General features: G+C 38.8%; 2 protein-coding genes across 3 annotated transcripts in view; one reads left to right on the top strand and one right to left on the bottom strand.

Annotated features, from left to right (window-relative positions):
• Nucleotides 1-22,124, top strand: part of scara5 (scavenger receptor class A, member 5 (putative)) — a 100,091-nt gene that overhangs the window by 47,959 nt on the left and 30,008 nt on the right. For both annotated transcript variants that reach the window (XM_087852083.1, XM_087852084.1), the window contains exons 8-9: nt 12,629-12,709; nt 18,191-18,298. In XM_087852083.1, coding sequence (XP_087708209.1) covers nt 12,629-12,709; nt 18,191-18,298 — 189 coding nt within the window. The remainder of the gene's footprint in view (nt 1-12,628; nt 12,710-18,190; nt 18,299-22,124) is intronic.
• Nucleotides 7,316-8,278, bottom strand: LOC148098440 (uncharacterized). The gene is made up of 2 exons (XM_087852085.1): nt 8,013-8,278; nt 7,316-7,922 (listed from the first exon to the last, which is right to left on the bottom strand). Exons 1-2 carry the CDS (start codon nt 8,276-8,278, stop codon nt 7,316-7,318), a joined length of 873 nt encoding a protein of 290 aa, XP_087708211.1.

Raw genomic sequence — 22,124 nt, 5'->3', positions numbered from 1 at the left:
AACTTTACATCATAGTATAATTAATCCCTTTGGGTGGACCTTAATGCCCCAAAAGATTTTTAACAACAGCACATCTGAGCCAGTGGATGCTTGTAGTGTGATTAAGTACAAGTGACCCTAGCATGCAAACATGATTTTACATTGTGGGAATATTGCCCAGGGCTTTTAAGCAGCTCTGAATGTTCTTCCTCCAATTTGTGCAGAACTGATTAGTCCCGACGTGGTATGACTCTCGCTGCCAGTGCACCAAATGACTTCTCTGGCTTGTTAAAATCAAAATAGGTATGCCATGATGTAATGCTGGCAGGGGACACAGCCCAAGCTGATTGATGACAACTGAAACTGAATGAGACCCCTGATCTCGTGTCTGTTTCACGTGTGGGTGGGATGCCATTTCTCCTGAGCCTGGAAACAATTGTGGGTTAAATTTAGACTCTACATACAGAATGAAAACTCAATCACTCTGCTCTGTCATTGGTTTTTGCTCTTTAGCCCCATTTGTTTGTTGTTAGCTCTCAGTCACCTCGGCCAAAAAAGGTTTTACATCTCTATCCATGTTTACCCTCCTTTTTGCTCTCATCTCTTTCCTCTTCTCTTCTTATTCAGTTCATTTGTCTTTAATTTCTCTGACTCGCTGTGATCTTTGTGCCACACATGGTACTTGTTGTATTAATAACAATAACATGAGAAGTTGTTTAAAATATCGCTCCGCGACTTTTTTTGATGACTGATGCAAAAACTGTATAACTTACGGTAACATCTGCCTGCTAAGGGTAAATACACCAGATGATTTTAATTACGGCTTCCATATGTTAGTTCAGCCAGACAAGTCACATCTGAAATGATTCTTTCGTTACAGCAGAAGACTACGGCTAGAGTTCGGTGTCCAGGCACCAGAGCTCATCACTCCACTCAAATACGATATACAAATTGAGAAGTGACAAGTAAACATCCCATCAAAGCCTACAAATGGATGGTTTGGTTCATCCATCAGGGTCAAAACAGCATGGTCAAAATAGCTTGCCAAACTGGGAGGTTGTGTTTGGTAAATGACGTGAGGCATGTTATTGTGTCTGATGCAATGCAGCTCGAGTTGCTTAGTGAACTGTTTTGCAATCTTCCATCCATCCATACATACATACATGCATTCATGCATACATACATAAATACATACATGCATATATGCATAAATACATACATGCATAAATACATTTTCTTAACCACTTGTCCAGTTGAGGGCCATGGGGGTCCCATGAGTATCCCATGTAAAGTGAATCATGGGATACACTAGACAGGTCATCTGCTACTGAATACAGGTAACCATTCACAACCACATTTCATATGATGTAGTGTCCTACAACCCTAACCCAATCTTTGCTGCAGGGGTCTTGCTTCACAACATGTTCTCACTCCCAAAAACTAATATTTTATGCTAGGTGACAATTCATCAACATATTACGCTTCCGGGCACCCAACACATCCCTAAATGATGAGATCGGAAAAACGAGGAAACATGAAAACCGTTTGGAATCAATCTACACGTGTTCGTTCATTTTACTTAAATCCTTTGGAAAACACTGTTTAACGTCATTATAGTGCTGGTTAAGGCTAGGGATAAGGTTATGATTAGCACTAGGGACAAGGTTGGGGTCAGGGCTAGAATACATGGCTGGAACGTGTATTACCGCAGGACTGTGATTGTACTGGATTTCACCCATAACTCGGCACGTAGCATAAGAACGCGGAAGGTCACCTTTCGCGTTCCTCAGGAACGCCGCAGGACTTGACAAATCGTCGGGATGTTCAACTTGGGAGTGAGAACGGGCTGTGCTTCAGGGTATGGGTTGCCAGCCAAAGAGAAAGCTCAGGCCCCTCATTCCAAAGGTATCCCAATGGTAGAAATTTGGATTTTAATGTGATAATGGCAAAATTATTCAAACTAAATTCATGTCTTTACTGATAACTGCAAAATTCTCCTGTAAGAATGTCTGACCTAATGTAAGGAAGGTCTAGCTGTAGCCACACAGTCTTTAAGGCTGATTTGATAACCAACAAACCACAGCAAACGTCACTACAATGAAGCGAATTCCACAGTTTGAAAAATGTAAGTTAAGAATTTTTGTTAGGCTGTCAGTGTGTGGTAAATCTACAGCTCATTCTTATTCAATAATCTGATCTAATGTGATCTTTAAGATTGATCTGACTGAGCTAACCCAAGATTTGCCACATGATACAAAAGGAACTAAAGACGAAGATGCTTTTTTTATTAAACGGTATTTTCAAGTTCAATAATGAACTTTCAGTATTTACTTCAAGGTCAACGTGGATTCAAGTACGAAGGATATGGAAATGTGGAATCTATATTCTTGTGTTAATTCTGTTTTGATTTCAATCATACGAAACAACAGAATATTTGTAACATTTCAAAACATCGACCAGTCGAGCTTCTGATTATTGTTCCTTCAAACTAGGTGTAATATGTGGAGTTCAGTGAAGCTGAACCTGATGGAAGAGAAAGTTATGGGAAATATGATCAAAATTTCTGGTTTTATTTTTGCCATCTTAATTGATTTTGCAAGAAAAAGAGGTCAGTGCAACATCAGTACACAGACATTTTCCAGCTATTAAATCCAACAGTTAAGTCAGAGATTTTTTTCTTTTGTTTTTGCCAAACAAAGCAGCAAAAATCAGGCTGGGAAGTTTTTTGTTTTTTCTTCTCATATTCATTCGTCAGGTTTAAAAATATTGAATCCTTCAGTTTGCATCATGTAACTTTTTCATTAGTAAAGTGTGTGTAATTGTGTTAAGTGCATAATTCTTTGATACTCCACAATCTCAGCTTAAAAAATGCTTTTCTGTGAACACGTTTCAGTATTTAAACCTGATCTGATAAGAATAATTGTAAAAAATGTCACTGGGACTTATCACCACATGACTTTCAATCAAACAACATACTGACATTTAAATGAGTTACATTTCTCTCACAGATAATTCATTTATGGTTATACAAAGACTCCTTGATCACAGCTATCTGTGTTTAATTACAGTTTTAGGATTTAAAAAAGAAAAACTAAAATTTCTTAAAGGTCACATTAAAACCTGTCTGACTTTTTTTTTCACTGTTATGTGTTAAATATATTTTTATAATCTGTATGAGCTCATAGGTCTGTGGAGTCTCCACCTTAAGAGATCTAAACAACAAAAATGTAAACATATGTCTCAGGATTATAAAGAAAATATTCTAAGATTTGTGCAATGACATAACTTTATAACAGCCTGTCTGTGCCCTTCAACAGCGGCACTTTCCTCTCTTTTTTGTTTTTTCATGTTTTTTTTCCATGTTTTTGTTCCTAATCCCTCCTCTCTTGCTGTGTCATTACAACTTTTCTCCACTCTCTGTTTCTGTGTATGTTACCATGTATTCCAGCCATGCCAGTGTTTAATTGGCATGAAGCAAGCGTTGTCTACTCGGGTTTCATAACTATCTTTCACTGTGACAGCAGTGTGCATGTATCTTTGTGTGTTTTCACATGTTACCTATTTGACTTCACTCTGTTAATGTGTGTGTGGATCGTTGCTGCTATTCATGAGCAGCCCCACATTTTACTGTTTAAATGAGAGGTCATTTGTAAAAGCCACAATAATGTGACTCACTGTTTTCTGAGGTGCTGGTACTCTAGGCCACATAGCGTCTGTAGTTTTTTATTATTATTATTAATATTTACTTACATTTAGCTAGCAATAGATCACCAAAAGACTGTTCTCCTCAGCATGCCAATAGATGTTGTCCAGCATTGGATAAACATACTCAGGATCTGAATGGTTAGTTGTTGTTGGGGGTCTTTTTGTTTGGGTTTTTTTTTAATCTATATAAATACATAAGCTTTGTGGCAAGGTGCCAAAATAGCAGTCCAACAAAAAATGTCAGCCAAATCTGTTTGTTTGTTTTTTCCTGTGTTTTGGATTAAGATCTTGTTTCCTTTTCAAATTTTTTCACTCTCACTTTGTCCTTCAAGGCCCGTGTACTAAACATATGTTCCAGATAAAGTAGGAATGATAAAATTTATGAAGCTCCATATTCTTGATGAAAAGTGTGATGAAAGAAATTTCCAAATCAAATTCCTTGTTTCCTTCAATTAATGTTCAACATAAAGCAAGCATGGGAACAAATAGAGAAGGCTCATTATTCATACTTGTATTAAATTCATTTATATTTTGTACTATATCAGTGTAGTATCACTGTGCAATAGCCTAGACACTGTATAGAAACACTTTGGCTCTAAAGCCTCCATCATGACTCACTTCTTATAAAATAATCCCATCTACTTACATCCATACAGCCACTTTCTGCAAACATATCTGTCTGTTCTTTGCTACAACATCCTGTAAGGCAAGGCCAGTTTATTTACATAGCACAATTCAACAACAAGGTGATTCAAAGTGCTTTACAGAGACATTAAAAAACAAAAATAAATAAAAAGCATGATTTAAAATTGATTTAAAAAAACAGTAGATAGAATCAGTAGTTAAAATGTAAGTTTTGAAATTTAAGCTTAAAAGTGTGGATTTGGTGTTTTATTCAAATGCAGCTGAGAACAGGTGAATTTTCAACCTGGATTTAAATAAACTGAGTGTTTCAGCTGATCTGAGGCTTTCTGGGAGTTTGTTCAGATATATGGAGCATAAAAGCTGAATGCAGCTTCTCCGTGTCTGGTTCTGACTCTGGGAACTGATTAAAAAAAACGGATCCAGATGACCTGAGGGATCTGGAAACTTCATACTGGGTCAGGAGGTCACTGATGTATTTTGGTCCTAAACCATTCAGAGCTTTATAGACCAGCATCAGAACTTTAAAGTCTATCCTCTGACGGACAGGCAGCCAGTGTAAAGACCTCAGAGCTGGACTGATGTGGTCCACTTTTTGGGTCTTAGTGAGGACTCGAGCAGCAGTATCTGAATGAGCTGTAGTTGTCTGACTGATTTTTTTAGGTAGACCTGTAAAGATGCTGTTACAGTAATCAAGCCTACTAAAGATGAAGGCATGGACTAGTTTTTCCAGGTCCTGTTGAGACATCAGATCTTTTATCCTTGAAATATTCTTGAGGTGATAGTAAGCTGACTTTGTTATTGTCTTAATGTGTTTTTCTAAGTTTAGGTCTGCATCCATCACTACACCCAAATTTGTCGCCTGGTTTGTGGTTTTTAGGTGTATAGATTGAAGTTCTCTGGTGACCTGTAATCGTTTTTCTTTGGCTATACAATTAATTCGGCGGGGCGTGATTGCGGATGCCGTGCAGGTGCGTCCGCCTCCTCTGCACGGCACCGCAGGCCACGCCCCGCCACATAGTAATGTGTTGTGGTCAACAGTATCAAATGCTGCACTGAGATCCAGTAAAACTAAGACATTTCCACTGTCTGTATTGAGACATATGTCATTAAACACTTTGGTCAGAGCGGTTTCAGTGCTGTGGTTCTGTTTAAAACCTGACTGGAAGGCATCATAGCAGTTATTCTGTTTTAAGAAGTAATTGAGCTGTTGAGAAACTGCTTTTTCAATGATCTTACTTAGAAATGGGAGATTTGAGATCGGCCTGTAGTTGTTCATTGGTGTCTTGTCAAGATTGTCCTTTTTCAGTATAGGTTTAATTACAGCAGTTTTTAGTGGTTCTGGAAACACACCTGACATTAAAGAAAAGTTGACAATCTGTAACATGTCTGACTCCAAAGTCTTTGAGACCTTTTTGAAAAAACTTGTTGGCAGGACATCTAAACAGCAAGAGGAGGAGTTCAGTTGACCTAAGATGTCCTCCAGGTCTTTGCTGTTAACAGGGTGAAACTGTTTGATTGTGTTTAAACAGTTTTTCGGTGGACACAGTACATATCCTGAATCTGCTGTTGATGTACCAATTGCTTGTCTAATCTTTTGGATTTAGTCTGTGAAGAATTTGAAGTCATTGCAGGCCATGGTCAAATGAAGTTCAGCTGCCACTGACACAGGAGAGTTTGTTAGCCTGTCAACTGTAGAAAATAAGACCCGAGCATTATGACTGTTTTTGGTGATGATCACAGAGAAGTAGGACCTCCTTGCACTCCTCAGTTGTAAATTATAATTGTGAAGTTTCTCTTTAAGGTGTCATAATGAACCTGGAGGTTTGTTTTTCCCCATCTGCGCTCAGCTTTCCTACACTCTCTTTTTTTCATTTTTCACCAGTGTGGACTTTCTCCATGGAGACTTCTTCCTTCCAGAGATAACCTTCACCTTAATGGGAGCAATAGTGTCCATTACATTTAACATTTTAGCACTAAAGCTATTGACGAGTTCATTGACTGAACCTCTGGACAGGTCAGGTGTTAATGGGAAGATCTGGTTAAAGATCTCACTACTGTTTTCAGTTATACACCGTTTTGTGATCACTGCTGTTGATATATTTGTGTGGGCTGAGATTTTACTTTCAAAGAAAACACAGTAATGATCAGACAGGCCCACATCAGACACAGTAACCTTTGAAATGCTCAGGCCCTTGGAGATCAGTAGGTCAAGAGTGTGTCCTCTATTATGTGTGGCCTCTGTTACATGCTGAGTCAGCCCAACATTGCCCAGAGTGTTACTCAGGTCTTTAGTCCCTTTGTCCCTGAGGGTTGTCCACATGGATGTTAAAATCCCCAACAATAATTACACAGTTGAAATCAACACAGATCACAGTAGTTCACTGAGATCATTAAAAAAGTCTGTGCAGTATTTGGGAGGCCTGTAAACATTAAGAAACACAACTTTGGATGGGGCCTTCAGCTGTAAAGCCACATACTCAAAAGACTGAAAACTTCCAGGAGATAGCTGCTTACATTGAAATGATTCATTAAATAAGACAGCAACCCCTCCTCCTCTCCTGCTCACCCTGGCCTCACTGATAAAACTGTAGTTAGGAGGGGTCGTCTCGATGAGAACAGCTCCACTGTTGCTTTGGTCCAACCAAGTTTCAGTTAAAAACATAAAATCAAGGCGGTGCTCAGTGATTAAATCATTAATTAAAAATGTTTTCCCAGCAAAAGATCTAACGTTTAATTAAGCCAACTTAAGTGTTTTAGAGGTATTACTTGTCCCCTCATGTTTGGGAGCAGTCTGTGGCACACAAGGTATGTTTACTATATTTAAAGATCTTTTAGAGTGCAGCTCTCTGTGTTTTGACCAGGCCACATGTCTCCTTCTGTCACCTCAAAGTACAGAAATTTTAAAACCTTCTAGTAAACAGGGTCCCAGCTTCTCCTGGGAAAAGTCACCACTGCCATAATCCTCGTAGCCCGGACCCTCCACACATCACACATCAGACTGCGGAGACAGGGCATGAAGGTGGTAAGGAGGAACTAAGGGGGGCGAGGCTGGGCAATGTAACTTCGATTGCTCTGTTGAGGGTGGGGCTCGATGGCGAACCTTTGGCTGCTCTAGTGGGGGGTTTATGGGGGAAAAAAAGGGATTGGGCCGGGGGGTAGATCTGAGCCCAGCACTGACCCGCTCCATCATCTCCTCAGTGAATTTCAGGTGTGGGGAGGAGGGAGAAAGGGAGGGGGAGGAGGGTGATGGCCTGTCAGGGGTTTGGGGGACTGGGGAAGGTCGTGGTCCCTGGTCCTGGTCGTTGGTGTTGTTGAGAGAGTTGGAGGCAAATAGGGACCCCTCTTCTTGCCTCTGATGTCTCTCCTTTCTGAAGCTCTCCTGGGGTGGGGGCAGATGAGGCACCTCCTCAAGGTTTCTGCTGGGCTTTGTCTGTTCTTGGAGTACTGTTTGTTCCTCTTTATGAGATAACTCCTCATTTATCTCAGTCTTGGCACCAAGCACAGATGGATGACGTATGGAATAAAATAAGTTGGAGGTGACCAGTTTCATCCCTGACTTGTTAAAATTAAATCCATTTGCTTTAAACAGATGCCTGCGTTCCCAAAAATATTAAAACTTCTTGATAAAATGCACTGAGTGGTCAGTACATGCTGATATAAGGCATTTATTCAGTGCAAACAACCTGGTGAATCTCTCGTCCCCTCCTCTGACGGGCGGTACAGGTCCACTGATGAATACAGCTGCATTCAGAGAGTTTACAGTACTTAATAATCCAGTAAAGTCCCATTTCAGAACCTCCGACTGTTGTTTGGACACATTGTTTGACCCTGTATGCAGAACAATGTTTGTCACAGTTGGATATTCATCTACAATTTGAAGAATTCTCTCCTTCAGGTTGTTGACCATATCCTTAGGAAAGCAGAGGACTTTAGTGTTCTTACCGCACATCCTTTGTACATCTTTTACGGCAGAGTCACACACAATCAGAGTTTCAGGCCTAGCCTTTAGCTTTTCCTGTGGCCTTTCACTTTTCAACAGATTTTCAGACCTTACTTTGCTACTTTTAGATGGATGGTTGTCCGATATAGATCCAGGGTCCTTTGATAGTGGAGCAAATCTGTTCTGCAGTTTGACATTCAGTTGTTTTGGAGGTTTGTTGTTAACCTTCCTATTCACGGTTGTCCAGTCCTGTTTCCTCCCGTATACAGAGGTAGAAGAGCTTCTCTGTGTCATAGGAAGTGAAGGCCAGTCGGTTTCAGAGATTTCAGCTCGCTGTGCCCTGCCTGTGATACGTCCTCCCCCTTCCAGGAGACATGATTTATGTCTTGGTTTTGCACCAAGACAGTCCAAGGGGGGGTTATCGCTTGAGGATTTATTATAATGCATGAGGTCATGTTATCTGTGCTCCTTAGCTGTGTACTAGCTTGCTCATCGCCATTGTTTTGAATCAAAGGCAAGGTTGTTTCATTTCCACACAGTCCATTTACCTCCACGTTTACTTCTAAGCGATGAATTTTTGTCTCCAGTACTGCAATCTTCTGCAGGAGGCTGTGGTAGTCATCTGTGGAGAGGGAAGGCATCTTGTTGCTAGTTAGCCTAGCGGTTAGCACCTTTCCAGGCTATTGAGGCTGTTCGGTGCCCAGACACTGTAATCAGGCTTCAGCTGTGTGTGGGCCACAGACACACGGAGCGCTGAAGATAAGGTAACTATAAAAATGTTGCTGTTTCTGTTAAGAACACTTTAGTCCTAATGATCTATAAGTGTCCAGTGTCCAGAAGCTATCGCAGTAGGCTCATACGGGAAAAAAAGGGGAAAAAATCAGCATAAAAATAAATATCAATAAAAGAAGCAAAGCATTCTCAACTAACATCAACACAGGTGATGCCTTGTGTCATTTGTTATTGTGGTAAATTAGATGATCTTTTTTCTGGACTGCACATGTGTAGACAAGACAAAACAAAACGAGCTGTTGCGCCACACTTCAGATTTGTAACAAGACTGGATATTGGACGGAGGCGCCTGAACTCTTCACTGGAATTGCATTCTTGGACCGAGCTGTTAGATGTTTTCAGGCTGATCCAGGAGGGGCCACTGGGCTTGTTATTGTTGAAACCCTGTCAGCTGACTAGTGTCTCCGAGGGCCAGAAGATTATTAATGTGAAGCTCTGCTTAAACAAACTTTTACAGACCACCAGAGTAAAATGTCTTCTCAAAAGATTAGGCTTAAAAGCCAAAAGCCTTTTGGCTGGTGTCAGTGCATTTTTGTTACTATGAGTGGATGTGATGGGGATTCAGACATGAGCAGCATGTCCTGCTTGGATGTACTTCCTTTCAAATGCATTGATTTATTGCTTACTAGCCGCAAATCTTTCTATCCCTATGAGGTCTGGGCCATCATATGTAATAAACCTAAACTTAACCCAACCTAGAAAGGCAAAACTGTACTTAACGTGTCTCAGTCATGTGAAAAACAAAGTTTTCACAAGACTATACAGTGAAATAATCATTTATAACATCTTTTTAACATTGCTTTAGTTCATTGCCATTGCAGCATCAGTTTATGCAAAGCTCTCTGAAGGTCCTGCTATCCCTATTTTCAGAGTGGAGATCTGGACTGTGGGCCATTGCAACACCTTGATCCTTTTTATCTTTTAGTCATTTTGTTGGCGATTTCTTGGGATCAATGTCCTGTTGCTGGTGTCGGACAGTTGGCCTCACATTTGACTCTGGAATTCTTTGGCATGTAGAGGAGTTCAAGATTGACTCAATGACTGTATCCAGGTCCTGGTCATGTGGTTGCACAACAAGCCCAAAACTTCCCCTCTCCACAGATCAGTTAGCCGATTTTTCATCATTCCAATTCATCATTTGGTCATCTGCCTGTCATGACCATTTTTAAAATGCCTGATGTGTTTTTATCAACTGTAATCAAGCCAATTTAATTTATGTCAGTTTTACGACTAATTTAATGGTGTCAAACTCATTTTGGTTCAGAGGCTGCACAGTCCAGTTCGATCTAAAGTGCACACGTCCAATTAAACTATTCCCTAATAACCTATTAAGAGGTTTAAGTACTTTTTAAAAACATTTACATTTCACATGCAGAAGGAAATTCAGACTCTCTTGAGATGGAAGTTCAAAATACATGTCCTTCTTGGCAATTTTCACAATTTAAAAAGCCATAAAGTCGACTCTTTTGGCCACGTTTGACTTTGCTGCTTTTGGCACAGCTGATAATGATATTCTAATTAAGAGACTTAAGCTCTTAATATATTCGAATATATCAAGAGCTTTTCAGTTGTTTCTTCTAATTTTGTTTCCACTTTTGTAACTTTACTTTGCGGTGTGCCCCAAGGTACGGTTCTGGGGTCTGTCTTGTTTGCTTTGTATATGCATCCACTTGGACACATCCTGAATACCTCTGAAGGCATCTCATTGTTACTCAGATAATATCCAGTTGTACATTTAATTTAAACCCCAGAATGTAGCCAAATTTTCTGTCCTCCGGACTGCATCCATGTTGTAAAGAACAGGATGGAAGCCAAACATCTGTCTTTAAATACTAACATAAGAACGGAGGTTCTTATCTGTGCCCCTGACAACTTCATTTCCACACTGATTGAGAATTTTGGACGCATTTCATGTTCAGTTCTCCTGACTGTGAGAAATTTGGGTGTTACTTTTGATCAGGCATTGAGTTTTGATAAGAATGTTGGCTGTATTGTATAAATGTGTTTTTATCATCTGCAGAACATTGGCAGTATTAAGTATATTCTGATTACACATACTTTTATTTCATCATGCCCTAATTATTGTGATTCATTATTCCTATGCCTGCAAAAATCATCCCTGGATCACTTACAAATAGTACAGAATGCTGCTGCAAGTCTTCTCACCAGGTGCACCAAAAGCTTCCATGTGACACTGATTCTGACCTCTTTATGTTAAAGTTTAGGATTCAGTTTAAGATTTCGAGGATCACATTCGGTTCTGTCCCTATATTAGTGAACTACTACATCTATAAGTAACTACTAGGTTATTCAGTGCTTGTTGCTTGTACAAAGGTCCAGGTTAAGGACAAAAAACAGAATGCAGGTTTGTGATTGTGACTCCCTAGTTGTGGATCTCGCTCTCATTGGACGTAAACTTCTTTTTAAAGGTATCGACTGTGTCCACAGATCCTAAGACTAACTTCTGAAGGCTTGCTTTTATTTAGTTTTATCCATTTATACTGTTTTAATTGTTGTATTTTATTTTATTTTGTGTAGCAATTTGTCATAATTGGGAGACAAAAATACAAAATCCTCAACCCACTAGTTGAGGATTTTTTTGACCATGCTTTTGCAGTTTATACCTAATCTTTAAATCAGAAATCTGCAAATTAGAGTCATAAAGGATCAGAACCACAGGACACTAACAGGTCCTCAGATTTCTCAGCTTTCCCACAAGCCAAGTTCTGGTCCACCTTGTTTAACATGTGGTTTTCATTGTAGCCAGATCTCTCCTCTCGCTCTCCTTCTCTCTTTATTTGATTTTTCTCACTCAGTCTCTGGAGTCGTCCAAGTATAACAAATGCTTGGACCGAAGCCCTAGCCCAGTTGTAAGACCCACTTTGGCCTTTATTTGCCAGATATGTCACTTTTTGTGTGTGATAGGCTCTGTAATAAATATAAATATAGTTTTGTGACATGAATAAAGTTATTGTCTGCCTGCATTAAAGGTCTGGTTCCATGTATTAACTTTTCAGGGGATAATCTACATGTTCCTCATCCAACATGCTAGATAATAATAATGAAGGCACCATAAAACATACTTTTAATGTATAATTAACCCTAATGCACTTTCTATGAATCAAAAAGCTCTTATTTAATCTCCAAGAAAAGATATTTCCTCAGCAGGTCATCAATAAAAAAGTTATTTGTAGCCTTTTCCAGACCTCAAGATAACAGGTGACTTATTTTCATTTAAAGTTCTGTTATATCTTTTAGTAAAGCTACAGAAACATCACATATAGACACAACATGAAAAGCATTATTTATATTACTTAAATCTATGTTTCTGACTCAACATCATTACAAAATAGTTCTGTTTTAATTGGGATTACCTTTGTTTGCATAAAAACATAAACATAAAATCTCTAACAAACTGATGATTTGTCTCTTTGTCAACATATTACTTAATTTTACATTTTAAAAAAGAGAGAAAAGCTTTAAAGAAGTGTGTCTCCTATTGAAGACAAGTTGTCTTGCAGCATTCAAGTTATTTATTACAAAATATTTTTTTTCTTCTTTATACAGGACCTCCAGGGCCTAAGGGAGAGAAAGGGGACACTGGAGAATTGGGCCCCCCTGGGGTTCCTGGTTTGACTGGCTTGAGAGGTGAGTACAACCAGTCATTTATTGAGAAACATTTCATAGTGAAGTTTTCAATTACAGCTCCAATAGAAAATTAGTCCCTAAAAGGTGTCACAAATCCCATGACGATTAAATAACTTGATTCCGTGATTCCAGAAAGTTGATTCTGTTTATTTGGACGTAGTGTTTTCAGTGGGAAAAAAGTTTGACTTCTTCAGGAGACTGAAGAAGTCAAACTGAAAAAGTCAATTGAAAACACATCCAGATGAACAGAATCCACTTTTTTGGGATTTCCTTACCTGGATGATTGAGCAGGCATCCAAACAACTTGATTCTAATGTTATATTTCTCTGGCCGTTTGGTGATTTTCCTACATTTTTTTTATATCCTTTACATCCTTTTGTCTTGACCAGCTTTTCTCCACATAACAAGTTTCTAACCTGAGTCAGATTGATAAACTCTCTCTAAAAGCACATATTGTATATTCATTTTGAACTGTTTAAGCATTTAAAATAGCAACTCAGAATGTGGTGATTTCAGGATGTTGAAAAACATTTAAACATGTCTGTGAACAAAAGCAGATAAAAAAAAATGTTCCCTCATGAAGATATGTTGAAGTTTATTTTTTATCTAGTTAAAATAAACTTATCTAGTCCTTATCTGTATTTTATCTAGATTAATCTTCCTTCAAGTAGAAGGTATAGAAATGTAAAAAAAAAATAGATGGATTTAAATGCTACAATACTCCAAACCTTCATCCTGATCTGCTTAACTTGTGGGAGTTGATGTAGTTTCCCAGCTTTGGAAGACACGTGCAAATTATCTGAACACAAAAAAGAAAGGAGGGTAAGGAAGGGTCTTGGCGTGAAGGTTCCACAAAAAAAGGTTCCATATGAGTTATAAAATATAGCTAAACTATATACATGAATATCTCAAATTTAAGAGATACAAGACTTTTTTGGAATACCAGGATTTATGTTTGAGTGACACAAAAAATGAAAAATTAGACACTTTCTGTTTTTAAGCTCCCTATGGTTATGTTACATGCAGTTTCATTAATAACACTATGAGTGGGAAGAATTAAAGGTCATATAAAGCTGCTTAAGAAAACAAAGTGCAGACTTTGGGTGGGGATTTATTTTTACACAGGGCCAGTGAGACGTGTCATCTGTCTTAGTCTTGCAGGTAATTCCCCCAAAAATACAGCTTAAACCTTCATGCATTCACAGTGAGCAGCTCCGAAACATGACATGGCTATTTTTCATCGATACGGTGTGATACAAACAACAACAGCATGATTCCAGATGTTCTGGGTCCCCCTTTCAGCTTGGTACCTCTTGAATCATCACCCCTCAGGTTGTCTCCTGTCATCATCCATCCACATTCCCTGGCTAAAAATGAACATTTCCAAGAAGCATTATCTTCCTGTTGAAAGGGGACCCTTCCCCCCTCCCATCTCAGCCCATAGTTCCAGGAAAATGTGAAAAAAAAAAAAAAAGAATTGCTAACGTGAGTATTTACAAAGGCCTAACTTTTGTAAAAATCTAGCAAAGTGAATGGAACCAAACCCTCTGCAAGACCAAAACAAAGACAGAAAAATTAAACCCCTAATGTTAACTTCAGTGAAAAAGGGCTTTTTAGAGGGGAGATGGTTTTTAATCAAAACAGTTAATGGCAGTAAGTCTGTTTGGGTTCAGCTGTTTTTGTTTGACTCAATTAAAGCTATTTTCCTTAAATTCTTAACATTTCTAACAACCAAGAATTCCTGCAGGTCATACCAGACGACACTAAATTAGTCTAAGCAATCGTAATACGATGTACAGCATAAAATGGAAAAACATATTAATTCAAATTTAATTGTCCAAAGACATAAAGACAGGATGAGAGCTTAGCAATACAGCCTGCAGGTGGTTTTGACTGAATATGGAAACTGGTCAACTGAGAAAATATACTACGCTACTACTATCCTGCTACATACAATGATTTTACACAATTTTAATCTGTTATAGGAGTATGTGTTTTTGTCTTTTATTTATGTTCACATGCTTCTCAATGTTTGGTTTTGTTGATTAATCTAATATTGTATCAACCTGTCAGACTATAGATGAAAATTGGCTTGTGTGGCTAAATTTGACATATGTGCATGATGACTTTAAGTGCTTGTTAACATGCATATCCTTTTTTTTTTTTTTTTTTTTTAAATAAATACAAACCTAAAGAAACTTACAAAAGACTATGAAAATCCAACCTGAACAGACCAAAACAGTGTGGGAACATCTTCACCAATTAAAAGAGGACAGTTAACTTAACATGCAGTGTTTCTTACCGAAGCAGGCTCTTTGCATCCCTGAGGTCTAACAAATCTACTGAATACATTTTCTGCCTCCCGCTGTGTGAGTTTGCTGACACGTTACTTCCTTCCTTCATGCGTTGCTTGGACTACCAATTAGACAAGATGACTGTCAATCAGCCTTTGTTAATGTTAGCAGTAATACAGCACAAAACAAAAACTACAGTTTAATTGTCATGAATGACAGTTTTATATTTCAACAGATGGAGTGGTATATGAATTATTCTAGTTCCCAAAAAGAATGGTTTGCAAGTGACATAAACCTATATGTTATTAACAACAGAACACAGAAAACAAATCAAATGTTTAAGCTGAGAAAATGTGCTATATTTTTATACCACTTCCTTACATGTTTTGCCATCAAATGGAAAGTGACTTTTTTTTCTTAAAATTTTAGATTTACTCAAGCGAAACATTTGATATGTTATCCGTGTGAAATAAATACTTTCAGTACATCCTAAACCTGCCATTAACTCAAATTAGTTTTAAGAATAAAAATGAATAGCGGGAGTTTTATTCACAAACATTATTATCAAAAACAAAATATATACAGTAAACTTAAGTCAACTTACAGCTTAAAATTTATTTTGAACAATTTCTGATTCATACTTTATGATTACTACTGTAGCACACAGTCTACTGTAGCACACACACAATCCTGAAAAACTAGAGATCATCTTGAGTAAATAGACAAACCAGTGGCCTATACATAAAATCATTGCTGTGTAGCACTTCTGGTGGTGAAAACGGGGTATTTTAATCATCTATTTCACCAAACAGTCCTAAAACACACATTTTCTCCCTCCATACTATGAAAATATTTTTTATGCATGTGACACAATCGGATGTCAAGTCTTTATGAATCCCATTACACACATTAGCTCTTTACAGGAACTTGGTGTCTTGTAAACTGAAGCTTCCCATAACCTTGAATCTTGGTTCAGTTCTGCTTTTCTTGTTTTGGGCATAAAGGACAAACTGCATTTGCCATCACATTCATTGTGTTGAAATGTTAAAACACTTTGAGGACTCTGTGTACAACACGACGTGAAATGCGTTTACTTGTATGTTGGTGCGTCTCTTATAAATCTAAGTTATATATCTTTTTACTGTGTCTACCAAGAAGAAAGTCAACCACACAACCTTACAGGTCCAATTCTGAGGCTGTTCTTCCACTAGGAGAATGTTAATTTTGATAAATACTTTCGCTTCTTCAGTCAGATGCAGTACTTTCTAACTGTAAATGTATTAAAAATACGTGACAAAAATATTTTTAAAAATTATTCACAAAGATTATTTAATATGAAGGCAATAGGCAGAATGTTACAGGTATAGCTCTAAAGAATGTAGCCTCATGAGCAGTGTAGTCCGTGTTGCAGGGAGAATGGACTGCCATACCCGCTATGTGTCTGTGAGCGCGAGGAGGGAGAAAAGGGAGAGTCGAAAAGTACGAGCTGTCATCGAGCAGAAACAGGAGATGGAAGCATGTAAATATAATAATAACCACTGCAGCCAAAAAGAGTGCCTGACGAGCCCAGTTATAAGTAAGCTATTAAGACTCGACTGTACACCGTGTTCGTGTTTTCCTCCGAAACAATAAGTTCTGTTGGAGCAGCCCTTCAACACCTCTCTCTGTCTCTCGCTAGCAAAGTTGACCCAGCCAACAAAGTAAAGCTAATTTTCGGCTACGAGCCCGACATGAACCCGACTTATTAGCCAGAGGTCCCTTTACTACGGTTCGGAGCCCCAGACCTGTTTTATATATGCGCGAAATAGTTTTCTATAGGAGATCGCTGCAAAACGTGCAGCCTTAACTAATGTCCACCCTACTGTTACTCATTTTATATTAAGATTTAAAAATCTATTTGGTATTGGTATGGCGAATATCATTCAGTAATAGTAATAAATCACACAGCAATAGTACATTCATGTGGTTGTAAAAAGCTTGATAATATATTAAGTAATCCAAAGTATTCAGAATACGTTACTCTCATTGAGTAACGTAACCTTCCCAACACTGCCTATTATTCAATTTTTTTATTTTGCCTATTGTGCAAATTAATGACCTTAGCAATGTTAGTTTATGTTATCTGTTTATTTTATGTTGACTGTTGTTTCCAGTTCTAAAAAGAATAATCAATTCTAATAACCTAGATCTACACATTGTGTTTATATTGCGCTACATGGAGTTCTGTTGCTCCACTCGCACTGAAGCCAAAGGAATGTGTCATCACATCCAGCAGGATGCTTGACATGTGGAGCAGTCCAGTTGGACTCGCCTGCAGAACAAAAAGAACATTTCTGCCCTGGATCCCAATTATGACAGATAGCATTTTCCCAGTGGGTTTTTTGAGTTGAACTGAGTTATATGGCCTCATCCATCATCGGTTTATTTTGCGTTTCTGGCTCTAATGCCTAATTATTTTATTCTTATTTCTGAACAGTCACAACAGTGTAATCAGAGCGTGTCAGAACACAGCGACATTTTAAAAAGATTTCTCTCACCTCAGCGGTGTAATCAATAACTCATTACCACACTAATTTTGAGACATTTCACTGTGCTTATTCTAAACAAATGTTCTCATTGTATGCCACGGGGTATGGAGTGGATATGTTTTAGGAGCAAAACAAAAGATGTTTTTCGTGTATTCCAGATGGTGGAACATGAGCAGTACTAATATTAACAGGACTTCCAAAACCTTAATACACTTTAAAGAATAGACTGGGACTGGGAGACCTGATGACTGGACCCTAACAGAAATTCAGTAATTGTTTATTTACACCACGGATCCGCATTACAGCTAATGAAAACCATGATTAGATCAAGTATGTTCCAGTCTAGTTCAGTTAGTGTTGACACTCAGGCGATAAAATCTTCCCTCCCCTCTAGAGTTTACAATTCTTTTCATCCTCATCCATTCTTCCACATCTTTTCTTTTTCCACATGAATTGCAGTACAGATCTGCAAGCTGAAGAATCAGTATGTCATCAAGTTTGCCTGTCTGTTGACTCAGTAGCTCCATTCTGGCTGCCAGTAACAGAAGAAAGTGTACAAAATAGTCCATATGAGTGGGGTCTCTGGCCTTTTTAGGCAGTTGCAAAATACAGGCAGGTTTTGTTTTTGTTTTTTTCATGATTGTCTGTTTGTGTTTCAGGATTTACCGGAGAAAAAGGCAACCAGGGCCCTCGGGGAATTAAAGGGTCTGGTGGGGTCGATGGCATGCCGGGAGAAAGGGGAGACGTTGGACCTGCCGGGCCTAAAGGTACATTTGTGGTGCGAGTCGTGATACTAATAGTTTGGAGTTTAATACTAATTAACTTGGCCTGATCTTATGAGCTCACTGATATTTATGCATGCAAATATGAGAAAGCAAAGTACTGGAAAAGCAAGAGCATACAATACAGAGCTGCTAGAAGGTTGCCGTCCCTTCGCAGGTAACTGTGAGGGTCATATACCAGTCAGAAGGTCAATAGATTGATATTACTGACTACTATCGAGTGGCCCCTGATGCCCCCATGTATGTGTTTAAGTACAGCAAAAAGGTGAATGTGTGGAAAAAGGTCATTCCAAGCATGACACAGAAAGAAAACATAGGCAAGTATCAACAAATCAGAGAGAGAGATTCAAATCAAACAATTAGATGGTGACATTCAAATCCACCATACCTCATCACTTTTCATTGTTGTGTGTGAAGCAGCACTTACAAAAACCATAAGTTACCACTTTCTTTGTCACTTACTTTGAAACAGGCTTGGCACTCCTCTCTCAAAACAGCTTTTAAAATCTGAATCATAACTCATATCAACCTGGTTTAAAAACCCTGAGCATCCTGAAAATCTTCTCTGCAGATCTGTGTTTATTTTTGTTCCTACTTTTTTTTTTAAAAGTGAGTCAAAAGAAGTAGTTAATGCAAGAACAGCTAAATGGCACTCTTAGTCAAATGTGTACAGATCAACCAGCATAAGGTGTCTGCTTTTAAAAAGACATTGTTTGGAAGAAGATACATTTTCCTTCAATTTTATTGTCAAATTATTCCTATACAGTAAAAATCGTGGGCTTAGCAGGTTATTTCTGCTTCTGGTTAATCTGTTCGTTAATCTGTTGTCCAGAGAGAAATTTTTTTTTCATTACAACAACATAGATTGCAATCTTTGCTTTAAAACAATGTAGGCAGTTGTGTGTTTGTGGAGCAACTGCAGTAGCCACATTAAAATAAGTTAGTCATACTCTCACACAGCAGCTCATCAGTACGGATGTCCTTTTTCTCCCTGTAGTCTTGTGTAAATCACAAATTAACTTTAACAACACTTGCCTACTGAAAGACTCAGTCCTCAGATGACTCCTTGACTTGTTGACTTTTATGTCACTGAAAAAGTTCCTTACCAGGATTTATCAGGAACACAACACTTCTTACATCACCAACAGGTGCTGCTGTTTGCTTTTTGTCTTTAGCCAGGGGAGCTATATTTGCTTATCCTCTCCCATTTATTCAAGCAAAACACCTGTCTCTACTTATCTAATAGGTTTTCCATTCAATGAAATGCAAGAAATTATTGGATGTTACCAGAAACCATGATTATCAACTAAACAGCTGGAAAGCAACATTATTTCTATATTATTAGCTCCAATGGAACAACTGTCAGAAAAAGAGAGGAAAACTTGTTGATGCGTGTGTACATACTCATTTTCCAGTATGCACTAATCCAGCCAGTTTTTCTTACTGCCCCCATCCATCATGTTGTCATGACACAACCCCTCCAAATCTACCATGGAAATTAAGATCCAAGAAGCATGCACTTAAACAAATTTCAACCACATTCTGACACAGAAACCCGAATAACATATTTAAAGGTACTTTTGAATAGAACCCACACACCTTTATCATTATAATAGGATCATATTTTATATGTGGCAAAATCCATAATGAAGAATTAATACTGTCTGACAACTCAGTATATCACTATATACAGTCAAAGGAGCTTGCAAAGAAAAGCGTCTGGACTTCTTTAAGTTGCAACTTCAAGCAACTTAAAGAAGTCCAGATGCTTTTCTTTGCAAGCTCCTTTGACTACGATGACCTGGATGACTGAGAACCTTCACAGACATCACTATATACAGTGTGGGGAATTTACCAGTAGTTTTCCATTCCACTCTGTAAATGTTTTTACATGTTTTCCACAATGTGAGAACAATGATAAATGCCATCTTTAAGCTTGGATAGTGTCCATTATGTCGTTATTTCTTATTTGCTGTCTTTATACTCTCTCATCATCTCTCTAAATCTACATAAACCCCATCGGGGGGCTCGACAGCGCCAATGATAACAAACACACACTGAGATAAACACAGCTCTGAATTAATCATAGCCGTGACTAATATGATAAGGCACTGCAGTCTATGCGTTTCTTGTGTGGACATGTCACTGTGTATGTATGCGTGTAATGTGTCTTTAGCCGACAGCTGTTGCCAATCAGATCGGGGTTTGGCTGAATTGTCCAGTGTTAAGTCCCACAGTCCAAATGTTGGCCGGTAGCTCTTCAAGTCTTGGACCTGTTGTCTCCTGCACTTAGCAGTTATGACTCAACTCTCCCTTTTTTTTAGGCATTTATGTAAAATAATGTGCCTTTTCATGCTCATTTTATACAAATGTAAAAAACTGTTTTTATTGTGTTTACTAGAAGAAAGATGCTAAAGCACTAGGAGAATAAGAGAAAATGAGACAAAAACCAAATATCTGGTGGCAGAAGGGTCATAGTGTGGGGTCTCCTAATAGATCCCATTGTTAGGACTAATTCCTGGTAGAAAATTTGAATTTGAAAGCACCGGACACTTCATCAGCTTGAATTATACCACAATGCAACACAATAGTGATACGGATAATGGATATGCTCGATGGCAATCGAGGAGATCTACCTTCAGTTCTTTAAATCAAATTTATACTGAAGGAGGCCATATGAAGAGGATGCTAGGGAAAGGGCACATAATGCTGTTGTTACTCCTTAAGGCAGGAGTGGGGGAACTCCAGGCCTCAAGGGCCAGCGTCCTGTGTTTAGATATCACCCTGGGTCATCACACCTGAATCAAATGATTAGTTCATTGCCAGGCATCTGGAGAACTTCAACACATGTTGAGGAGGTAATTTAGCCATTTAAAACAGCTGTGTTGGATCAAGGACACATCTAAAACCTGCAGGACACTGGCCCTCGAGGCCTGGAGTTCCCCCACCCCTGCCTTAAGTGCACACCAAAAGTATTAGCAGAAGAAAATGTAAAGATGTAAATCAGGGGTAGGCAACTCCAGGCCTCGAGTGCCGGTGTCCTGCAGGATTTAGATGTGTCCATGATCCATCACAGCTGATTTAAAGGGCTAAATGACTCCTCAGCATTTCTTGAAGTTCTCCAGAGGTCTGGTAATGAACTAATCATTTGATTCAGGTGTGTTAACCCAGGGTGGGATCTAAAACCTGCAGGACACTGGCACTCGAGGCCTGGAGTTGCCTACCCCTGATGTAAATAATCTCACGGGCAATCGTGGCTGAAGAGTTCGGAGCTTGCCTTGTAATCGGAAGATTGCCGGTTCGAGTCTCGGTCGTTGTGTCCTTGGGCAAGACACTTTACCCGTTGCCTACTGGTGGTGGTCAGAGGGCCCGGTGGCGCCAGTGTCCGGCAGCCTCGCCTCTGTCAGTGCCCCCCAGTGCAGCTGTCGGCTACAATGTAGCTTGCCATCACCAGTGTGTGAATGGGTGGATGACTGGATGTGTAAAGCGCTTTGGGGTCCTTAGGGACTAGTAAAAGCGCTATACAAATACAGGCCATTTACCATTTAATCTTTGGTCAGAGGATGAAATCAGCAGTCATATCAGATTAGAACCATTATTTGTTTTTCCATAGATTTCAGGAGTGCCACATCTCCTCATTATGTGATGTCTCTTTAATATAATCTATCTGTAGTGGTAGCAGACATGTTCCACTACTGTTTTACTGTAAAAAGTGACTCTATGAAGAGTCCTTAAACATGGGTTTCACAAAAGCTGTTCTTATACAGATAGCGCGTCATATTCTACCACTGCCAGTCACTCATGTCTTGAA

This window comes from Neolamprologus brichardi, chromosome 15 (assembly GCF_056152115.1).
Source record: "Neolamprologus brichardi isolate AB-2024 chromosome 15, ASM5615211v1, whole genome shotgun sequence".
Classification (NCBI taxonomy): domain Eukaryota; kingdom Metazoa; phylum Chordata; class Actinopteri; order Cichliformes; family Cichlidae; genus Neolamprologus; species Neolamprologus brichardi.
The sequence above is the reverse complement of the archived record's forward strand: the minus strand, read 5'-3'. Positions and strand labels throughout refer to the sequence as shown.

Excerpts from the sequence above, each read along its gene's own strand:
- LOC148098440 (XM_087852085.1), bottom strand. The coding sequence starts at position 8,278 with ATGTGCGGTAAGAACACTAAAGTCCTCTGCTTTCCTAAGGATATGGTC. Across the intron at positions 7,923-8,012 it reads GGGGACGAGAGATTCACCAG|GCATCTGTTTAAAGCAAATG; the intron begins GTTGTTTGCACT and ends TTGGGAACGCAG.